This window comes from Arachis hypogaea, chromosome 20 (genome assembly GCF_003086295.3).
Source record: "Arachis hypogaea cultivar Tifrunner chromosome 20, arahy.Tifrunner.gnm2.J5K5, whole genome shotgun sequence".
NCBI lineage: Eukaryota > Viridiplantae > Streptophyta > Magnoliopsida > Fabales > Fabaceae > Arachis > Arachis hypogaea.
The window spans coordinates 135,449,804-135,473,752 of NC_092055.1; the positions used below are offsets into that span (position 1 = coordinate 135,449,804).

Consider the following 23,949-nt stretch of genomic DNA (forward strand, 5'->3'; position numbering starts at 1 on the left):
TAAGATGTCAACCAAAATAACTTTTTTTTTATTTACTACATAAATAATCATTTAAAAAAACATATATAATAAAACAAGTATATAAAAAGATATTTTACGATATCAATCAAAATTAAACTGACAGACAGATGGTATGCTACTACTACTAGCTCACTAGTTGAAACTTGGGACCCATTGGACATTGGTTGGTAAATACCAGCATCGAAAGCTTCCACCCACGAATTTTATTGTTCGTCATCTTTCTTTTACAAGCAAGGACAGTTATTACTCATACAAAATCTTCCCACACTCATTACAAGCATAAATTCTAAATCCTGGAAAATTTACACTAAAACACAACACATGCCTCTCACCAAGGACCACCAAATCAAACTCAAAATCAGAATCATGAATTGATGATACATTGCTATATACAGCTATACAGTTGCAACAGATGCCACACGAATAGTGCCGCAAAGTTGCAAACTTAAACTTGAGAATTATGAAGTAGCGGATCGCGGTTGCTGTTGGGCCTATCGGAGTATCTGATTGGCATCAGGGCTGGATCATTATATGCATTGGCCATTGTATCATAGAATTCCGACATGTTATGGTCATTTTGGTCTGCTCTGTCCTTCTTGATCAAACATTCAGCAGGATAGTCCTTAAACATGGGGAAGAACCGATTCTGGCAATACTCGTTGAATAGAAGTGTGAGAATTGGAAGAGGAATAGTCAATGCAGATGCCAGAGGAAGCGTTTTCAGGCCAAAAATTCCAATGGCTATTACATGCATCAATATCAATGAAAAAATTGTGGAGTTGTGCACTGTTGGCCAAAATTGTCCCCCAGTCTCATACTTGGGCACATAAACTTTTAGGAACTGTCACCAAAAGATGTTTTAAGGCAATGTTAGAATTTCATTCATGAAACAAAAAAAGATAACAGCAACTACTACCTGTGTCAAAAACAAAAAGAAATGCAAATGCATATAATATATGGGAAAAGCAATAATAATATCAAACCTGGTTGCGGAAAATGATGTATCCCAAACAAAAGTAGACCAAGAGAAATGGCAGTATTAGTGGAGCAAGGATGAAGTATGTTACACCAAGAAGACCAAAGAGGCGAATCCTGGGAATTTCACTGTGGTAAGGAATTGATGGGGGCTCAAAATCATCATCACTGTTGCTACTAAAAGTTCTACTAATAAAATTGTATAGAAGTGTAGTCAATTGAAAGAGTTCCGACGCTATAGTGGTCCACCCAGTTGTGACAACATATGCTATGAAAAACGATGCCTGCAACAAGGGAAAGTATATGAAATTTCATCTTTGAAGATTGGATTTTGGTAACAGGCATTTATAACGAAACAAAATTAAGTTGAGAAACAAAAAAAATTGATAACTCAGGGTGCGGTTGTTTCCGCCTCTTTAAAGATAAAAACTGATTTTTGACTGAGAATTTACTTCATACTTCTTGTATGATAAACAAACGCACCATCAATGTATGTTATAAAATACTGGAGAAATTTTGTGAAACTTCATACAATATGACATTCAATACTGATTATCACCTGTGATGGTACAGCTTCAGCTAGTACTCTGGGAATCTCTTTGGGCTCAAGAAAGACGTTCACTCGATAAAGAGCTGACCCTGATAGTACATTTGCAAAGAAAATGTTCCATATGGTAAACAATAATACTTTAGTACATGCACTCTTTTGAATCTGACTCAGTGATATGTATCCTTGCATGGATGAAAGCAGAATCATAATAGGTGGAACAAAGGACAGAAACAATTGAAGAATCAAACTGGGAAGGTATCCTGTTACAACTTGGCTCACAACAGACCTGCAAACAGATGTTGCAAATTCATGGTAAGAAAACTTTAGTGCAAATAATAAAGCAATGAAGTATACTCTCAACTTGCAATCACAAACTCAACAAGTCAACAGTTCAATGGGGAAAAAAAGGGATAATGTATTCTCCAGAAAACTGTATCATAGACACACTTGCGTGCGCTCACGCACATTGCCTAATATACATTGTGTGATGGTGATATATGATTCTTCTTAATATGCTGTATGAGGGCCTTCAAACTAAAACTCTGGATATATTATTCCGAATACTGAATCTAAGGTGTAACCCATCCCGCTTATGACTATTCAAAGAAACCAGCTCTTAGCCAGAATGAATTTAGCTAATGGGAGATTGCCGACAGCCTGCGATACAAGCACTGATTCAAGTAAGGTCTAAAATATGATTAGTTTTCATAATTAACAAAAAAACCTTCATAGCTTACCAGATGAAAGATGAAAATATGTTTGTGCATAAAAATTGAAATGGCAATTGTTGTGAAAAATATGTGCCACGGCCAACAAAAATGTGTACATTTAAAAGCAGATGCTTTATACAACTAAAAATATAAAAATCAAATATATATTTCAATGGACGTAGAGAATGGAAGTCTGCATGCAAAGGTAGTTATATTATCATCTTACTGTGATGCATGCTCTCATGGAAGATGAAGGTCAACAGGTAGGAATTCCTACTTACAGTCTCAGTATGCCTGTAAGAAAAGGGAACCAGGTTTCCAACTGATCAAGATGTGTCAATCCTTGTACAATTGCCACTGGGATTAAAAATAAAACTGTAAGAGTAGCACATGCAACAAAAACTACCAGCTTGCTTATCCATCTTCGAATGAAGGAAACAGTGAAGAAAGGCCAATAAACATCACGAGGCTCGGGTGCTTGCTCAGTAACCCATTCTGTGGGATTGACACCTTCTTGAATGTGTAGAGCTATGGCAGCACCAAATCTTGTCTTAAATGAGACAAAGGCAGCTGGAACTTCCTTCAAGTTTGTTGATAGCACAAGTCAATGTATTAGACATCATTATTGTCATTACAACCTAATTACTAAGAAATATACTGATTGTAGGAAAGAATATCCTCCATCAAAATAACTATTGATATGAATAATCTAATAGACAACATATTATAAAGGAGGAGACAAGTGCTGTGCAAGCCAAACTGAACATAATCATGAGCTAGTATGCGAAATTTTTTATGATTATTTTTTGCTTCAAGAAATAAATATTACATTAGGATCTTCTATCTAGCAAATGAACTCTAAGCTTCATTTCAGTAAATGGTGAATTACCTCGTACAAATCAAATGTTCAATTCTCTCTCCATATTTTCTCGTGAAAAGTATAAAAAAACCCTCCTTGTACATTTATTTAATCCTGTTAGGCTGTCACTTTAAAAAGTGCATTTTAATCATGTGACTTTAATATCCAATCTCAGAAAAACGAGGAGGGTTGTATTAGACCTACGATAGTCAACATAAAACTTAGTTGCATCCTAATCCATAGACACGACGCAATGATGTCTTGGATCCATATAGCCAACCCCACTCAGTGGAAAAAAGGCTTTGTTAAGAAAGAAAGCAATAAATTACTATAAAATTTGCTAATGATTTTTATTTTTTGATGATAGAAGTCTAAAATACAGTCAATTTTGGTCCAAACACTCTTCTTATTATTTTTCAGTATTTGAGAGCTCCTAATGCGATCTCATTTCCCATTTCCCATTTCCTGTCTCATCTGAAATAGAGTTGATATATGAAAACTGAATTTTGTTACCTGCCACATCTTGCCATTATTAATCAAGTTGGTAATACTGAGTAAAACCAAATCTTAACAACATAATCTGTGTTAAATATGCAGTGACAGTCAATTTGGTTTATGATTTAATGAACTAATAATGCGTAGTTTATTATCAGGCAGCATGTAAACCAATTAGATATTAAACAAGCTTTGATGAAAAATAAGTTATTTTGTTATCACTTGAGTAGTGAAGGTTGTTATTTATGCTTAGACATGAGAGTTACCTTGGCTGTCACTGATGATTGTTCCATTCGGACATTATCTTCCAGGTCTCCCAATCTTCTTTCATAGTGATCCAAAAGATCAACTTTACGCCCGAAAAGTCCAAAAAGACCATCGCGCCTTTGACTTTGAGGAGCATCACTTTTTGATTTCAAACGGGTTAGCTTTTTGTACATTTTATCTGCATCAGCCTTCAAAGAATAAACTTTAATAGTAAGATATGTAGGTAATACTAGAAGACTAGAAGAAAAAATTGATGTTAGGTGAAACTATAAGGCTGTGTTTGGTATAAGTTTTGTGTTCCTTTTGTAGTTATATTTCCACTTTTGTATCTTATGACACACAATATTGTATACTTGTACCAGCTCCAAACACATTTTGGTATCTCTCAATTACCAAACACAATCTAGATATCCAAAATGTTTAACACTCATGAAAGAAAGAAAAACAGACAAGATGCAAAGCTTTCCCTCAAGTATTATATAGAGAATGCATGAAAATAGGCCCTGATCTTTGCAGGAAACAGACGCGAGTTGTGTACTGTTATCTCGCCTAAAACACCATAATTTCAACAAATTATTCGTTCATAGGGAAGAAGTGATAAAGTGATTATTTAATTGATGTTCCATATTTAACATGTAGGAATTCTGGAGAGATACTCTTTCATTAATAAATAAACTAACAAGGTAGCAATGTCCAATGCAACCAAAATTCAAGGGACAAGATCAAGTCAAGGGAGCTCCAGAGGAAAAAAAAAATATGCTCACAGTAAGATTTTGAAGTCTACTGCTTCGACGGATCACAGAATGTGAAAGATACGTAGAAGGGTGATACTCCTGGAAAAAACGCTCAACAGTCTCACTACATGTGCTTCCAGGTGGAATAGGAACACCACGGACTAACAAGGTAAACTGATGAGGCTGAGGTTTGGATGAATAAAAGCAAGCAATTCTTTTTGATGAAATGTAAGCATACTCCTGCATATGGAATTAACATTAAACACAGAAGACAATCATTCTCTTTACAAAATAATAGGAGAATTTGTCAGTGTTTACAAATAAAAGTAAAATAAAACTTACATAATAAAGAAGATAGCAAACAACTCCAGTGAAAACATAGGCAGCACTAAAATGGATCCATAACCTTGATAAAAGCCAATCTAGGTATCAGAATTTCAATGTTACAATGAAAGATAATTAAAAATCTCAATAATGCTCATGTAACACTCCTTTCATTTGAACATGCTATGTAAACACAGCAGAAAATAAATAAATAAAATTATATCATAAGTGTCATGATAGACTTATATAACAAATGCCGTTTTAGAAACCAGGACATCAAAAATTCAAATGCATGAACATTAAAACTTTGGATTCTTAATCTAGTCAAAACATTCCTAGCCACATTGCGATGTCAAAGGAGGCAATGAATTTCAAAATTAAGGCAACAGTGTTGTTTATCAGAAACATAAACTGCAAAGAGAAGAAAGATGTCAACTCTAGGAGACTATTCACAAATTTGGTGTCATTCAAACAAATGATTTTGCAGAACTTAATAGAAGTCATCTGACCTGTAGGTGGATTTATTCAGTAAAATGTGTGTCTTCAGATTTAATATCAATATATATCCTAGACATCAATGTATCATTGTTATATAGTTCTTCATCATGAATAGATAATATCTGAGTTATTGATACATAATATTCACCTGTTTGAACCGTTGTTAACATTAGATATAGTGAACGAGTCCAAAGACTTGTGCTGAAAATCTGATTCATCTTTAAGCTGAGTCCCCAAGTAATTAATTGGGAGAAGAACGCACATTCCAATTATTCCTCCAAATGTAAATACTTTTAAACTGTACAATGGCATAAAAAGGGAAAAGGGTCAGCTGAATCAAATAAAAGAGCCCTCCCAAAGCAAGGATATCCAAACTAGAGAGACCAATAATAGTTTACAGCAATATGGATACAAAGGTTAATGAACGCTGAGCCATGGTGGTTACATATAAATATGTCACATTGAAAATGTGAATATCCACTCAGAATTTGATATAGAAAATACTTAATGTCAGTCAAAAGGAAAATGAATGAATATAATTGAGTATAGACACGTTAAAACAGAATACAACCTTTAGTAGTGTAGTATATAAAGTTCTCTTGTATTGCAGAAATCAGCTATTGATATTTACAATATCCATTAAAATGAGTAGATATATGATTTGAAGCATCTTCAAATCTCCAAACTTTTAGTCAACCAAACATTTCACCTCACCTAAAGATAAATATGCGCATGAAGACAAAAGCATCTAGGCCTGCGTTTGACAAAAATTCTTCCTCCGAAGGCTCCCATGCCTTTCTCACCCATCCAGCAGTAGGTAGCAACCGCTCCAAGTTAAATTGACCACCCTCTTTAACTTTTCCTTCAGCAACTAAGCGTGGTGCATAGACAGTAACATTACCAGGCTGCTTTCGCAATATAGAGTATAGGGTGAAAAATAAAAGACAGAGGCCAAGATTAATGGCAACGGAAGTCAAAAGAGCAGAAAGAATCATAATTTAAATTCGGATTTGACACCAGAAGTTTCAGCTCTTGACACGTGATAACACAACTGTAGACCTGAAAATGAATCAAAATATTCGGCATCAGCACATAGCCAAGGACCACAGAAAATTTTCCAGTTTTAGTTCCATTGTAATACTAATGCATGCCCAAGTAAGAAGAACCCCAAGGATCACTACAAAAGAGGAAGCACAATGCAAACAACCACTCCGCAGTAAGCACCAAAGAACAGCAACATAAGAACACTAAGCAGCTGAATTTTGAACTTGTCCAAGTCCAACACCATAAATCTACTTCATCAATCATTGACCTTAATCTGTTCTTTCAAATGATAGATTATATAAGAAGCATAAGTTAATTCTAAACTCCTGATGCTATAATAAAGTCAACATACAAATTTAGAACAATGAGGAACGCACCAATTTTGCCAAATTAACGTGCTCGTAATAATGAAACAAAATTCATACATGTTTAAACAGAAAATGAATAGCTTGAAGTTGAAGAGAAAGAGAGAAAGAGAGAAGAGAACCTGTATTGCGCAGAAGCAGCGAAAGAGATAAGCACGTGAATTGAGTAACGACACAACTCACAGAAGTAGCAGAAACAAAAGACGATGCAGGAACCGACTCTTACTCTGCGCTGCAATTATTATTATTTACAGATTTATATTTTGAATAGATTACTTTTAAAAAAATATTAATAAAATCTGTTAAGATAATAAATATAGATAAATTAATTTAAATTAACATCTTTTATTTTAATTATACTGACTAATTTAAAAATAACGTATTCGCATTTATCATTTTAAAAGATTTTATTAATATTTTTTTAAAAAATCAATCATTTCCTATAAATATTCGAGTTTTATTTGTAACTTTATTCTTATTTATAAATGATGAGGCGCCGTTCTTGGTGGCAGTGATGGATTGAAAAGCAACGAGCAGTCGACCACGTGCTGCACCTTCGTTCCTTTCTTTTCTCCATGGGTTTTCTTCTCTATTACATTACATTTTTTTCCCCTTTCATATATCGCATTTCATGCATCAGACATGTGAAATAATATATTATATATCAAAATTAATTATTAAAATTTTAAGAACAATAAAATCTCTAGCACCACAAACTTCTCTTGTAAAATTATTGCACGTGGCTTAAGCATATTTAACGTATATTATAAAAATTATTATTATATAAATACTAAACATTAACAGTCAAACAATTATATATATTTAGTAACTAATTTGGATTGTTCGAGTGGTCAGCTCACTCATCTGTTCAAGTAAGTGTCGGTAGTTCGAATCTCACCTTAAATGGAGTTCATATCCGCAACAGATTAGTTTTTAACCTGTCGGGTTGAGAATACCGTAAACAACAAAAAAAAAATATATATATATTGTGTTTAAAAATATTGATTATTTTGCTACATAAAACATAAGTATAAGAGAAAGAGATATTTAGTTTCTATTACAATTACACAAAAGTATTTATTCGCATAAAAAAAATTTATATACAAATAATGGTAACAAATTATTAAATAATTTAATTTAATTTATTTTATTAAACTGTTTAATATAATACATATTCACATGTTAATTATTATTTTTATGTGAACAGTAATTATCTTATACAAATTCACCATGCATGCATGTATAAATACCGTAATTCATATTCTTGTTTCGCATCGTATGGTAAAACTCAAGTCTCGATCAGCACCATGCATGTCTAGACCCAACTCTATACATACTTTAACTATTGTTTTTATACAAACACATATTACATATTACAGCAAGATCCAAACTTTTCACAGTTTGAAAGTTAGTAGTTGAAGAGTAAAATGATGACGATGATGATGATTTATTAATTGTTACTTTTGGGGACATTAATCTGACTTATTTTTGTTTGGCTCAGGTAAATTTGTTGAAATGGCATCACAAATTGTTTCCCAGGTTTAAAAGATAAGTCGTTTGTCTTCAAACTTTATCGATCAAAATGGAAATGGATTATTAATGAAGAACTTTAAGGTACATGGGATCTATACAGTATACACAAAAGTTCAATTGGTATAAGGAACGCATGAACTATGAATGCTCAAAATTTGGGTGAAACCTAGAATGTAGTGGAATAGTAAGGAGCAGTTCGAGGCATTCACAGAATCTGTGGAAAGCCTTCAATGCTACCTCTAATGGAGGATTCTGAATTAGCATCAAGCCTTCTAAACGCTAGCTTTTGTTGAGGAAGTTGACCATTAGCAAACGCTGTCACTTCAGTGTCTACCAAAATTGTGTCCTCATCCTTAAATTCTCCTCTAAGTATACCCTTGGCAAGTTCATTTTCCACATTTTGTTGAATCACTCTCTTGACCGGCCTAGCGCCATAGTTCGGATCATACCCCAAACTTCCGAGAAGTTGGATTGCAGCATCTGTTACTTTGATTCTCATCTTGCGATCTGCGATTCTCTTCTGCACGCGCTCCAACTGTGTAATGAAGTTACAAAGTGAGCTTTGGACATTAAATTACATGAAAAGATCCTCGCAATAATCATGCTCAAGATAACAGATATGCAGATCAGAAATTATACTCCAGACTAGTTTATTAAAATGCAGTTGTCATCCATCCAAAATTGATAAACTCAAACCACTTGAACCATATTTCTTAATAGCATTCTTAATTAAGATGGAGGATGGGATGGAAAACTACCTGTAACCTGACAATGCTGCTAATTTGGTCACGGTTTAGAGGCTGGAAGACGATATACTCATCAACTCTATTCATGAACTCAGGCCGAAAGATGGACCTTGCAGCGTCCATTACCCGCTGCTTTATGGTTTCATATGCTAACTCTTTCGGTACAGTGTCATCATCTGTGTTGAGAATGTACTGTGATCCAACATTTGAGGTCATGATGATGACAGTGTTGGTAAAACTTACTGTGCGACCCTGCGAATCAGTCACTCTTCCATCATCCAAAATTTGGAGAAATACATTGAAAACATCTGAATGAGCCTTCTCAATCTCGTCAAACAAAACAACGGAGTACGGTCTGCGGCGAACTGTCTCTGTAAGTTGGCCTCCCTCTTCATACCCAACGTATCCAGGCGGAGCTCCGATTAATCTTGAGACCGTATGCTTTTCCATGTACTCACTCATATCAATTCGTACAAGTGCTTCTTCTGTATTGAACAAAAAGGAAGCGAGGGCCTTAGCCAGCTCCGTCTTACCAACACCAGTGGGTCCCATAAACATGAAGCTAGCAATAGGGCGATGAGGATCTGAAAGACCTGCTCTTGAACGTTGGATAGCCTCAGCTACCGCCTTAACTGCAGGATCTTGACCTACAACACGCTTATGGAGCTCTTCTTCTAGCTGCAACAACTTGTCTCTCTCTGATTGTTGAAGTTTTGAAACAGGGATTCCAGTCCACTTGCTTACAATTTCAGCAATATCATTGCCTGTAACTTCCTCTCTGAGCATGGACTTGCCTGAGCTCATGTATTCATGTAACTCCTTCTCTGCACTTTCAAGTTGCTTTTGCAAGGAGTTCAGACTACCATACTTCAATTCAGCCGCACGATTAAGATCATATTCACGCTCAGCCTGCTGGATCTCAAGATTTACCCTGTCTATCTGCATGCATAAATACAGAAGTGATCTTAATATTTTTTGGACATTCAATTACGGTCTGCTGTTCGTTCAAAATTCCTTCCTCACTTATTTAATTGAAAATCTAAAAGCACCTTAGGCAAAAAAATAATAAAAATCTAATAACACACCTCTTCTTTGATTGACTGAAGCCGAGTCATTACAGACTTCTCATGCTCCCATTGCTGAGTCAGTTCGTCCTGTTTCTCTTTTAAGAGAGAAAGCTCTGCCTCAAGACGATTCAACCTATCTTTAGAAGCCTTGTCTGTATCATTCATAAGAGACAGTCTCTCCATCTCTAGTTTTAACACTGACCGGTTAATCTCATCAAGTGCAGTAGGTTTAGAAGTAATTTCCATTTTTAGTTTTGCAGCTGCTTCATCAACCAGATCAATAGCTGCAATTTCAGAAGTGTTAGAAAAACAATAATAGTTGAAGAGCATTAATAATGTCTATTAACGTATAGCTAGTTCTTGGCAGGTAATGGCAGGCAGTTGCAGAGTATTATTGTTAGTGCTTTCTGGATCAATTGTAAGTAGTTGCTATAATTATTTCCCAGACTTATCCTAGTTGTATAAATAGCATGTTAGAATGAAAGAGAGAATTTAAGAGCTTTGATGATCTTAATAAAAGTAATGCTATCATGATACCTCAACTACTTATAATTCATACATCAACTACTCGCGATATACTCTACAACGATCAACCACTACCTGCCAACAAGTAGCGATAACTATACAGGCATTTGTAATATTATTGATTTCTAACAATAAGTGATTTCTAGCAATTCATGACAATAAATGATTCTAGACCAATACAGAAATGTAGTCATTTATGCTTTTAGAAAGAATCTGGCCAAACACAAAATAAGAGAGGAGAACCTAAAGCAATATATTGACCATTCGAAAGCAGTCTTTTGAAATGAAGTATAATTTGATGTCTGCTCACACGTATGTAACATCAGTGGAGAGTGGAGACTAGGGAAGTGCTTTAAAGATTTTACAGAATAGATGCAATAACTTATATCATTTATTCTTTAAACATGATATACTATTCTCCTGGCACTTGCATTTCCAAGGTGTTGAAAAGCAGACAAATTCTGTTCTAACAAAAATCTATAACCATAACCTACACTGAATTCACATGTTTTTATACTACACATCAAATCAGGCAAAAAATGTCCTGATCTTTGATCGAGAACAAAAACTCGTACTATGAAACTTGTAAGGGGTCAAGATACCAATTACCAGAGATATAATATTTGTTGTTACAAGAAAAGCATACATGCTTGAGAAAATTTCTCATTGCATCAAAAATATTCATCAACCAAGTGTTTGTCACCAGTAATTAATACCTTTGTCAGGCAAAAATCTCCCACTTATGTAACGATCTGAAAGGATTGCAGCTTCAACAAGTGCGCTGTCAGAGATGCGTACTCCATGATGCAGCTCATATCTTTCCCGCAGTCCCCGTAGAATTGAAACAGTATCTTCAACTGAAGGTTGGTCAACATAAACCTGTTGGAAACGGCGCTCTAGTGCAGGGTCCTTCTCAATATACTTCCGATACTCATCTAGAGTTGTTGCACCAATACATCTCAGCTCCCCCCGACCCAGCATGGGCTTCAGGAGATTACCAGCATCCATTGCACCATTTGTAGCACCTAACATACAGGAAAATTAGAAATTGTAATCAAGTTCAACATTCACATCTTTAATTTTAAATTCGCATTTGGAGGCATCAACAACACACTGATGTAACATTTTAGGAAAATACATGAATTTAAATGTATCATCTTTGATCATCCAAATATCCATGGATCTGAAGGGCTTTTGTATAGAGACCAATTATGTGCACAGAATAAGCAAAACGGATGTAAATGAAATAAGCGTGAATTGTGCAGACCCTTCAGACAGCTTTTACAACACCAAAGAATCAGATATCTAAAAGTGGAAAGTTTTGAAGCCTGCTACCTGCCCCAACAACTGTATGGATCTCATCAATGAAAAGGATAGTCTGACCATCAGATTCGGTTACTTCTTTGAGAACAGCTTTCAGCCTATCCTCAAATTCTCCTCGATACTTTGCTCCAGCAATAAGTGCACCCATATCAAGAGAAATAAGCTGAAAAGAAACAAGTGCATCATATCTATTTCACAAATCCTGGCCAGCTTACGCAGTACCAAAAGAACAGAAAAAATAACATAAATATTATTACAAACTTGTAAAGCAAAAGAAAAAAAATAAAAACTAGAAGTGCAGTGTATATATAATAGAGATGAAAATAGTGAGAAATGAGATAATAGCATAAAGTGAATATTGACTGATTTAGATTGAAATTCCCTTCTGGGGTATTATGAAGGAGTAACCTAGGCACAAAACCAAAAGGGGCCCGATACTTTAACTAGAGGAGCAACCAGTTCACCAAACCTCAACCCATCATCACACGTCTCTAGGTATGAAGGGATCCAGTGCCCAACTACCAACGCCTTTCAGAATTGCCTTATCGGAGCCAAGCCAGGAATGGCTGTTAGTGGACACCCACCACTTTTCACCGATTAGAGAGGCCCTCTTTAATACATTACAAAAAGATGTCCATAAGATCTAGGTTTATGCTGACTTTTAAGTCTGTGCTCCTCTGTCTAAGATAAAATTCACATGCACTTCTCCTTCTTCAGCATTCATCTCAGGAAATCAAGCTAAACATGCACTCTCAAACGGACCAAATACAGGGAAGGAGAAACTTGAGGTACAAGAAGTTCCACACAGAAGTGGCTAACATGGATAGCAGGAGGCCTACAAGGAAACTCTAATTTGCAGCTCAAGTGATTGAGGTGGATGCACAGAAAGAGAACAAGGTGTGAAATTAGGTTCTGGTGGGATGACAGTGCCACCATGGTTTGCATGCATTGGGTGCTGTGGCTCACTTGTACACCTCGAATCTGCATTTGGTATGGATTGTGCTGATATTTTTCAGATTTCATGAGAACCTACACATTTACTGGAGTATGGATATGGGTATTGACTAGTGAATGCCTGATTACCATTGCAACAGTGTTTGTTGCTTAAAACTTGCTTCTGTGAACATTCTTTTTGTAATATTCTTGCCCTTTTATTCCATTTTCAGCTTTATCACAAATGCTAGAATAACTTAATTATCAGGATAAACCACATACCTTTCTGTTCATCAAAGCTTGTGGAACATCTCCTTGAACAATTCTTTGAGCGAGTCTATTACAAAAGCAAAGTCCGATCAACATGCAGAGCATATTAATGAAAACCATAAAAAAAACATCCACGTAAGTCATAAGCAAGTATTTGACCTGCTCATATAATGAGAAAAACCGGAATGTGTGGCTCAAAAAAAATATTCCAATGGCATTGATGTCCATACCAACCGAGCACAGTTTCAAATGACAAACTGCATCAGCTGTTGTGGATACAACATTGCAGTTGTGCCAACACCCAACAATTGTGGATTGATTTCACAAGAAAAATTGCCATGGACAATACATCATAATATGCTTTTTAGAATAAATATTTCATGGCTCTGCATCAACTGCAACACACAATGCAGTCACCACAATGCTTGGAATCAAAGTAACTGCAATGAAATCACAACTTTGATGTGAATCCATGTACTAAGAGTAACTAGACAGTTGATCATACTATTTCTTCCATTCTAGTCTTCTTACTTTTGAATAGGTCCTCTTTCTAAATAGTATTGTAATGGTTATATAAATTATTATTTATGTCTTAAATATTAGAGGAGGAAAAAATGACATCTCCAGCTTATAAATCATTCAACTTATTTTTTTCCACACCTACAATGAGGTACCAATATTGTATGTATGAAGTGGTTACAGATGAAATCCAGGTAAGGAAAAATGGTAGCAGCATGTGAATTTAATAAAGAAATATGTTAACAATAATACAAACACAAGCAAAAGCTATGAGGAAGACTAAGCACTTAGTCACTTACCCTTCAGAAATTGCTGTTTTCCCAACACCAGGCTCACCAATCAGCACAGGGTTGTTTTTGGTTCTCCTGGAGAGAATCTGAATACACCTGCGTATCTCGTCATCTCTTCCTATGACTGGATCAAGTTTTCCTGCTTTAGCCATTGCTGTCAAATCTTTGCCATATTTTTCCAAGGCTTCATACTTTCCTTCAGGATCTGTGACAATTTAATTTTAAGTTCAGACTTATGCATTATAAGATGTGGAAAATGAAAAATACAATGTACAGCTCCAAACAGTCCATGGAGTATTTCAGTCAGAACTAGAGTCCACTGGTTCACAGTAACATCTAAAGATACTAAATTTTCAATAAGAGACAATTAGCAACTCAATGTTGCCTACCCCGAAACAAAACAAGGTGGAAAAAAAGTAAGATAACATACACATTTATAGATAATGAACTAAATCTAAATTTGATTTTAAACAAAAAATTATACATTATAATTGCAAAAACAAGGATAGTGAATGACCTTGGTCGATAACTGATTGGCGCCCTCTTATAGACTCTATGGCAGATTTTAGACCTTGTTCTGATATTTGAAAATCCCTAAATAATATCTTCCCAAATCGTCTATCTTGGGCAAAACCAAGAACCAAGTGTTCAACTGACACAAATGAATCACCATAGTCTTTCTTGATGTCCCTGGCTCTCTGAATCAATGCCTCCAAATCACGCCCCAACATTGAACCAGATGATTCCCCTAGAACCTAACATGATCAGACAAGAGTTACAATTAATGAGGCTCAGGGCCTACAGGCTTAGGGAATAATATACTCAAATCAGACAAAAAGTATAACGTTGCCAAATTTTAAAAGAATCTGAAAATATTCAATTGGTGATCATTTGCTCCATAACACGTGCATATTTTGACATCTAACATAAACATGCCAAATTATCCAAATTCATAACTACTATGGAAGGTTGAAGACAATAACCATCAAAGATTTTTATGTTTATTAGTTTTATTTCACAGGGGAAGGGAGCAAAAGGAAGTGATCTGAAGCGAGAGAGAGAGAGAGAGACTGAGAACGATATTTTACCCTTCAAAACCCCTTCCATTCTTTGTTTCCCCTCCAAATTTTAAGACTCACAAACACACGCTAAAGGAATAAAAGTTACTTAAGTTGGTCAATCACCTTAGGTTGCCGCTGAATGTGCTTATCAGTAGCCTCCAAAAGTCGAGTGTTATCTACCCCAACCTTGGAAAAGATCCGACGAGCAAGCCCATTCTTTTGCTCTAACAAAGCTTTCATCAGGTGCTCTGTCTCCACAATTTGATGTTTGTTCTCCTTAGCCACTTCTGGCGCTGAGACAATCGCTTGCCATGCCATTTCTGTGAACTCCTGTTGTGTAATCTGCCATGCATCAAACCCCAATATAAATCACTTTGCCTCTGAAGCTCCAACCAGATCCAATTAGCCTCACAAGCAACAAATTATCCAAATCACAAACAAGTATCAAGTAACATTGTTGACCAAGTTCCAAAACAAATTTCTTTAGCAACTACAACTGGAAATGAGTCGAGCCAAGCCATGCCAGCCCACGAACACACAACAAAAAAGGGTCTCATGCCAGCTTAAATTCGGTTCATTTCAAGCTCGCAGGCTGTCCGACTTTTTCAATACTAAGAAATAATTTAGTCAAAACCAAAGTTTTTGAATTTCCATACTAAACAGTTGAACCTTTTGAACTATGAAAGTGTCATGTTTCTGGTTCAGATATATTCCAATTCAATCAGTGGTGGTAAAAACCAGGAACAGGAAGCTTGCTCAATCCAATCTGTGGTTCAGTTTTTAAATCATTGATAAAAACAGAAATGAAACTTAAAAAAAAAAAAACACTCATATTAAATAGCTACTATGAACAGGATAAACGAATTTCGAAAGTTAGCAGCAACTAAAGACGTTAAAATAATCAATTGAAGTAATAACAACGATAATGATGAATGTCACTGATAGTAATGCTACCTTTCCGCTTGAAGATGTGCAGCGAATTGAGAACCCTTTAGGGTTCCTTCCAATTCGCGAAAACCTATTTGCAAAAGCCTCTCTTTTCTTCGTAAGAACAGAATTCAAGGTTCTCAGGGAAGTGGATTTCGCGGGAAAGGAGAGGGAGAGTTGTTGAAACCGCGCAAGAGGCGCGTCGTTTAATATTGTGCGACGAGGAATTGGAATTTGGAGCCTCGAAAACGACGTCGTTGAGGCCATGGCCGTAGGTTACCGGAAAATATCTCCGGTGAAGTTGTTAATGTGATGGAATGCTCGTCTTTGTGGTGTATAATAAGAAAGTCATGAAATACGTGAACACGTTGTTGGATAAGCCGGGTGCGCAATGCGCCATCTTCACCCGGTTCACACAAATGGGCCTACTTTGGATATGAAAGGAAATGATAAATGAAAGTAATTTATTCAGCTACTATTATTGGAAAATTAAGGAATGGATATTTGTTTGGATTCTACTTTCATTTTCAATTTTTTTATCTTTAGGATTTTGTGAAAAAAAATATATTATTTTCATCTCTTATTTCTATTTTCTTTTAACAAAATTAAAAAAAATTTCAAGAATAAAAACAAAAAATGTAAATATAAACCAAACAAGCCGCGAATTTTTTCATAAAAAAATTCTGAAAATTTCTCAAGGTGTAAAGGGGGGAAATGATTATAAATGTATGAGTAGCTTTTTATCCTTGACACTGAATTCCTCATTTTTATTTCATAAGTAGTATATATATTCGTATGATACACAAAAAATATTTATTTATTTATATTTATGTTTGAAATATATTTTTTAAAAAAATTCATGAATATATTTAACTTATTTAACATATTTTTTTTATTTATATGAGATTATACATATACTTAGGGGTGATAAAACGGGCCAAATTTACCGGACCAACTGGTCAAACCCGTAATAATATTTAAGTAGTCTTTTCTTACTATAGTATTTGCATTCTTTTTTTTTTTTTTAAGGCTTGTTAACCTTTTTGCATTCCCTTTTATACATATTGCAATATTAATATTGTGAATAAACAAGCTCCAAAATTTAAAACAGAATTATTATTACTATAATGCATGAATTTTAAGGATGGAGAAGAGGATAAAAATTAAAAAGAATTATATGCACATTTCCAATATTTGGTAATCGTACACAAAGAATAACAACATATTTCCTATAGACAGTTCCCCCAATTCAATGGAGCTGTGACAAAGTAATCTCATGAACTACTCCTAGATTTTACAATCAATATATCAAATCAAATGGGTGTATAGTAAAAAACTTGGTGCTATCATAAAATTAACAAACTAAAAATAATAAATGGAGGGGAAAAAACATAGCTATCCTACCACTTGTGTTCTCAGCAGAGTCAGCATCAAACTAGATTTGATGAAATAGGCATGACCTTAATCTTCAGAATTTGGTTTATTCTCCAATATTCACTCTAAGGTATCTCTACTATAATAGCCTCTTAAAAGACTAATAATAGTGATTAAAGGACTTGTTTCTCTGTCACAAGAATCTGACTCTGAAGGCAAGACCATTATGGGAATCATGTTGCAAAATAAGGATGGTAAACCACTCCAATGTCTTGATCATTTTCCCCTTTCATCCAATGCTTCTCTATATGTCATCTCGAATTCATCTTAATAAAAATCTCAAGTAAAGAAATACATAAAATAAAAAATTAAGATGAAAATGGTATTTACTTGTCCTTTTTTATAGGATGCCCTGTCGTTTAAACCGTGGCTCGTCGCTTCGACAGACTATGGCTCCAATATATGACAATTTCTAATAAACTCATTTGAATAATTGACATACATGGTCCAAAAAGGCCTAAGATGTTCAAAGCCAATATTCAACCAAGGTTTTGATTGACCATTGTAATGAATAACAGCAGCATTTTTAACATTCTCGACATCAGTTTTATTCTGATAACCCAAGCCAAGCATGTGCCAAGAAGGGTCAATTGGTTGAACATGACCTTTAAATGCTATCAATGCAGGTGGTAGGGTTCCAAGCTTCCACATTGTTAGGTTTGATTGCAAATTCTGCCATGCAGAAGCCATTAATAATAAATTCTTATGCAAATTCTAACTTTGACTGCACTCCAAGAAGGGAATTTAAAACATTAGAACATAGGCTACATTTGGATACTGCCTCTGAGATAGAAATACAGAGACAAAAAGAAATATTAGCTATCCCCACATTCAGGAAGTACAGAAAATACATAATTTTTTGTCTCTCAGACAGAAATTGTGTCTCTGTCTCCACAACCAAATGAGACAGAAATTCTCTCTATCTTAGAGACAATATCCAAATGCAGCCAAAGGTCCATGTATTCTAAAACTATAATCAGCCAAACTGACATTAAAAAATCTTTAAGGTACTCAATTTATTGGGTATACAACAACATAAATTAAAAATGTTCAAAAACTTTGTTAAAGCATAAAATTATTAACACAAAAAGTGACTAAAATTTTGTTAGGCTGAGTATATATATTTGAGACTTTACCTTTTTTAACCATTGATGATATGTCTCCCTTATATTTGTTGTTCTCCATGCACGCAAATCGAAGATATTCATCCCATAAGCCCAAGCACATTCTTCAGGGTCTAATTGTTTTGAAATGACAGGATGAGAAAAATTGAAATAGTTCCTAAAATGCTTAGACATTACCCAGTCATCTTCCCCTCTGCAAGTTTCAACAGCTCCATTAACTTTACCATTTAGGTCAATATCCCAAAGGGGAGACAAGTCTCGCTGAACTACAACATCATCATCCAAAAAGACCACCTTGTCAAGATTTGGGAAAAGCTGCGACATATTAAAAATACCACCAAGTCAATAAGCACAAATTAGAGCAAGAAATTCTTATTTTTAGGAACGTTAAAATGGTTCACATAAAAATTGACATGATGAATCGTGATAATGAAACCAATGCAGATACCCCAAATGTTGCAATTGAGCAACTCTACATTTATGTTATAGTTTGTCTTCTTCCATTATGATATATAAATTAATCGCAACCAAAATGTACAAACCAATTTAGGAAACATAGTACAAACATCTCACTCAAATAGTTCAACACAATACTTATCCTTCACTTTACAATCTGAGTTCACTTTAGCCACTATGACTAATCAAAATTTGAATATAGTAGCAGTGCTCATAACCAACTCTTGCAAATATAAATTTTCAAGAGCATTAATTTCTTTGCCAAACCTAACAAAATGCATTGTTCTTATATAACATTTACACACACACACACAGAGGAGGGAAGTAGGGAGGGAGGGAGAGTGCATGAGTGCAGGGTTAGAGAGGTGTTAAATTTAACTTACCTCGGGAATGTATATACGGATATGGTTGAGTAATGATATGTACTTTGGACTTCTAGCTTGTAATATTGAAGCAAAGTTTCGTAGATTGATATCATCGAGGTTAGCTCCTAGAACATAGTTTCCATGATAGTAATTCCTGATCCCATTTTGATGTTCTACCGCTTCAAGTACTGGAACATTTTCTCTAGTCAACCAGTCAAACTGGTGAATACCTTTGACCTCAACTATAGCAGGGAAGACAGAATTTAGCGCAAACCATGAATGCATACCCGCATAAGTTTTTCTATCAGTGATGACATGGAAGACTATCATCTCAGGATTTTGAGATGACTGCACAGTAGAGGTAACAACTACTGAGGCAGCCAATATATTATCAGTTGAGAGAATAAAATGGTGGTAATTGTTGTCAGTCAGCAGAGGAAGTAACTCTGGAGGGGGCAACTGTCTGCGTGCATGGGCATTTGACGAATATTCATCAGTCAAACGCAAAGTTAGACAATGAATCCCTTTAGGAATAGAACTTGCTGCAAAGTGTTTATTCATTAGCTCTGCAAATTTAGATTCCTTAATTTCCCTCTCAAATTTTTCCATCTGTCCAAAGAACAATACATTGTAACGAAGGTCAATATGATGATTATCTTTTGTCACCACCTTTTAACATAGGAACAATAGCATCTATTGCGGAACAATATGACAAGATTTGGCATAATATTGACAAAACTAAACACTTAAATACACATAAATTTAGTCTTACGTAATAACAATGCTACACATGACAAAACAATGGCTCAAATTTCTAAGAGGAATGCATGAAGCATTGTAAACTGAAACAAAGATGATAACAGTCATGATGACAAAGTATTTTCTCATTTTCTACTTATTTCTTAAGAGACATTAAAAGATGTAATTGTATTCAATTGAAATAAAAATAATCTTTAAACAATTAAAAAGAAAATAATAATAATAATAATAATAATAATAATAATAATAATAATGTCCGATAGTAGCTCACAATCCCTAAGTGGGGGGCAAAAGCATAACCAGGATTTGTCGCCTCTTCCCCCTGGAAGAAAGCCCTTTAAGGATTGACAAACTAACAAAGGCACTGACTCATGGGTGTGAATTTGTGCCGCAACAGCTATTCTTGTTAAGTAGCCTATTCCTGTGGGCCTAAAAGCCGTAGGAGGCAAAGGGTTGTCACAATTATTCTCATGTAATGTGAGAATAAAAGAACAAAAGAAAGACTAAATAATTTAATGATTCTTGTAAATCCTGCAATGCATATAAATAAACTCTTTTGATAAAAAATTATTTTTTTTGTCAAAAATCTAGAGCCAGTATTATTTTTAAAAAATTGCTTTCAAACTTCACATATTATAAAATGATAAAAGTGAGTTACACAATGTAACAAAGCTTACTATAGTACAAATAAAACATAATACCTAGCTTAGTAGTAAATTCCACATGATTTTTAAAAATAGTCATTATTGTATCTTTGTAGGTTCAAATTAAGTACCTTAAACAGAAGAAAATTTAGAGATGTCATAAGCAGAATCAGTACAACTCCTAAGTCTTTATTCTACAAATTTTCTTAGCCAGAGTTCATAGATAGTACATCAATTATCTCATTCTCAACCTTCTAAGCCAAGTGCATAGATTAAATGAGTTTTTGAGTTTGTTTCCCCCTTAAAAAAAAAAAAAAAACTCACCTATTATATAATTTGAAGCATTTAAATATTTAAATTTCAACAGCTACTTTCTCCTCTCAAAACCAATTGACCAAAACTAAGATATTTAATACATAAAGCAAACGCACTAGGCAACTTACCATTCTCGTTAGCACGAGCGCAAATGTTTTCGTGTCATAGTTGTTATTCTTCATATCAGAAACCAGCTGATCAAACGAATCTGGCAGCTTTAGATCAGCTGGAATTTCCCCAGTTTTCACTTCTTTAAGAATCTTGTAAAAATCTCTAACTAGTCTCTGCCATAGCATTACCATCACCACAGATAGGTTTTAGAAAATAGTTATTTAACCAAAACTTCAATAAAAATAAAATTGTAATAGAAAAACTTATGGAATAAATCAAAAAGTAAAAAAATTACCGTTGAATCATCAACCCTACCAAGAAACTTTGGTCCTAAACGCCTACCAAGACAATCTAGAGTACAAAACAAGCAAAAAAAAAAATCAAGGATTAAATATAGGCAAAAGGTACACAAAAACATAAGAAAATCAAAAGAAAGCTACAAATAAATAAGATAACATTTTAAGTTAACAAAAAGAAATATATGTATCTTGAAATTTCTATTAGTTAACCTGTAATAGTAGAACAAAACCTAGCTTTGCTAAACTATGGTGCTAAGGCACTATAAATATTTATCTATATTTTATCTACTCGTGATTATATAAAATGCTTCACTAATTTAAGGAAAAAACTTAGCATGCATTAATTTATCATGTAAAAGAATTATCAGAATAGGTACAAATTTTGCCAACACATATTAGAAAAGCATCATCATCACTAGAATCTTTTAAGGTCTAAATCTTTTTTATCCATCCCCTTTCTGCTTAATCCTACTTTCTCTCTAGAAGTGGGTTTCCGGCAAAGGTCATTCCTCGCGTCATCTAACACGGAGATGAGTCTGGATGGCATTTGGATCCGAACAAACAATACAACAAAAGGGCGGTTCAGTGCACAAATATCCTGCATTAATGTAGGATTTGAGGAAGAGTCTTTGGTTGCAATATATTCAACCTAATCTGACAAATGCATAAATGGCTGACTCTACAGCTTGGACCGTGATTTTGGGATCACATAGAGACCATTCGACTGTTCCCCCATTCGATCAAACCAAACAACATTAAATCAAAATGACAAAATCTATCAAATGGTATGTTCTAAGCTAAGGTCATTTCGCCCCATCCTCACCAATTTGAGCCTAGCCCAGAAGGTATGTAGACCGGACCAAGCAATATTCAAATCAAAATATATCAAATAATAAAAAGTTGACTACAGGCAAAAGATTCTAGCGCCAAATAAAAGGATTCAAAATAAAGAAATGATGAAAAAAACTCCCTAAAGATATCAAACACTAGGGAAAAAATAGTCCAATTATATATTGTTACATCAGCAAACACAAGTAATTTTCAAATCCACTAGTCAAAAAGTCATCTAAATTTATGAATCTGATTGCATGATAGCGTAAAATTCAACAAAATAGAATCCACGATAATCAAATCTCCGAAGCAGAATAATAGAAAATGGATAAAAGAATTACCGAATGAGGAGCATTTGTTGACACCTTCAAGGGTGACAAGAGCGGTGAGGATGAAGACAAAGGGCAAGAGAAATGCGAGGATGAGAATGGTGTGGAAGAGGGTACGATATGAAATGTGGCAAGCTGCGACCTTGATCTTCATCAAGTCAATAAATCCATTGTTACTCGATATTGTGATGCTTCTCATGCTAGGCGAGAAGCGAAGGTGCATTCTCGTCTATGCAGATGCACACCACCCTAACATCAACACTCACCGCCACAACAACAACAGAAACCCTAATTTCACCTCCTTTTCTCGCACTCTCCCATTCCCTTCCAATTCCCATTACCACATCCACACTATTCTTCCCTATAATCCCCTTTCTTCTTTCTTCTTCTTCCCCTTCTCTTACTTTCTTCTTCTTCTTCTCTTTTGTTTCAATGGTATTCGTCTGTGGCCTTCTAAAAGACCGCATTTGGGGTCTCCGCCTTATTCAGCCGAAACAGGAATTTCCCTTTCTCTTCTTCTGCTTCTTCTGGATTTGTTTGGAGCTTTTCTTCTACGGGGAGAAGAGTCAGAAAATGTGTACTTGGTTTTGTTTCGTTTATTTTCTCTTTTTTATTTTTTTAACTTAATTTAATTTTTTTCGGGAAAAAAAAGAGTTTTTCCCCCAAGGAATGATTATGGGGAGAGAGGGAGAGAGAGAGAGAAAGAAATGAAGTGTTTGTGTTTGACCTTGAGATTAGGAAGTAGGGACATGGTTTTGTCCGTTATATTTAGGTATTTTCCTATGAATATGGGCAAGTCAATAAAAACTAAAAAGGATTGCGTGGGCAGCAGTATATGGGTAATATTATTGGTTAATTTTAGTTCATCTTTCTTACCATGTAGATGTAGATGTTCATGTTATGTAGTTAACTAGCTATTGATTTATTTTTGGCCTTTTGTCTTAAAAAATGAGAAAATAAAAAAAATAAAAAAAGGAAGAGCGTGGTAAATGTAGGGGGCTTTAAAACGGGTTAAATTTAACGGATAAGTTTGTTTATTTATTTAAATTGGTAAATTTCGTTTCTAAAATTAAGTTTGTTTTAAATTCAGATTAAACAAGTTGAGTCTAATTAATCCAAAAATAATGATAAGTTAAAAAGACTAAACGGATGGTTTATTTATATTTTTCAAAATTTTTTTTAAAAAAATTGCACTTTTTGCCATAATTTCTTTTTAATTTGACATATCAATTAAAAAAATATTATT

The 23,949-nt window shown here is 34.6% G+C and overlaps 3 protein-coding genes across 8 annotated transcripts; all 3 read right to left on the reverse strand.

Moving 5' to 3' along the window:
• Nucleotides 1-181: 181 nt before the first annotated feature.
• LOC112782654 (CSC1-like protein HYP1) lies at nucleotides 182-7,475 on the reverse strand. 6 transcript variants are annotated; one of them, XM_025825137.3, is made up of 10 exons: nucleotides 6,965-7,475; nucleotides 6,148-6,492; nucleotides 5,582-5,731; nucleotides 4,954-5,017; nucleotides 4,642-4,851; nucleotides 3,877-4,065; nucleotides 2,538-2,836; nucleotides 1,556-1,832; nucleotides 1,005-1,280; nucleotides 182-862 (listed from the first exon to the last, which is right to left on the reverse strand). In XM_025825137.3, the coding sequence occupies exons 2-10, from the start codon at nucleotides 6,426-6,428 to the stop codon at nucleotides 467-469; spliced, it is 2,142 nt and encodes a 713-aa protein (XP_025680922.1). In that variant the 5' UTR covers nucleotides 6,429-6,492; nucleotides 6,965-7,475; the 3' UTR covers nucleotides 182-466. The 6 variants fall into 6 exon arrangements, with proteins under 6 accessions (XP_025680922.1, XP_025680924.1, XP_072085667.1 ...); XM_025825139.3 differs by having other exon boundaries at nucleotides 4,954-5,033; nucleotides 6,965-7,081; XM_072229566.1 differs by lacking the exon at nucleotides 6,965-7,475 and adding an exon at nucleotides 6,903-6,962.
• Nucleotides 7,476-8,411: 936 nt separating this feature from the next.
• Nucleotides 8,412-16,527, reverse strand: LOC112782472 (chaperone protein ClpB3, chloroplastic). Its single transcript, XM_025824864.3, has 10 exons — nucleotides 16,064-16,527; nucleotides 15,233-15,451; nucleotides 14,566-14,803; nucleotides 14,058-14,253; nucleotides 13,252-13,306; nucleotides 12,049-12,199; nucleotides 11,430-11,738; nucleotides 10,207-10,472; nucleotides 9,134-10,060; nucleotides 8,412-8,910 (listed from the first exon to the last, which is right to left on the reverse strand). Exons 1-10 carry the CDS (start codon nucleotides 16,301-16,303, stop codon nucleotides 8,581-8,583), a joined length of 2,931 nt encoding a protein of 976 aa, XP_025680649.1. The 5' UTR covers nucleotides 16,304-16,527; the 3' UTR covers nucleotides 8,412-8,580.
• A 666-nt stretch (nucleotides 16,528-17,193) lies between these two features.
• LOC112783850 (probable galacturonosyltransferase 13) lies at nucleotides 17,194-23,439 on the reverse strand. Its single transcript, XM_025826922.3, has 6 exons — nucleotides 22,716-23,439; nucleotides 21,540-21,595; nucleotides 21,262-21,417; nucleotides 19,434-20,024; nucleotides 18,607-18,909; nucleotides 17,194-18,142 (listed from the first exon to the last, which is right to left on the reverse strand). The coding sequence occupies exons 1-6, from the start codon at nucleotides 22,924-22,926 to the stop codon at nucleotides 17,858-17,860; spliced, it is 1,602 nt and encodes a 533-aa protein (XP_025682707.1). The 5' UTR covers nucleotides 22,927-23,439; the 3' UTR covers nucleotides 17,194-17,857.
• Nucleotides 23,440-23,949: the final 510 nt, after the last annotated feature.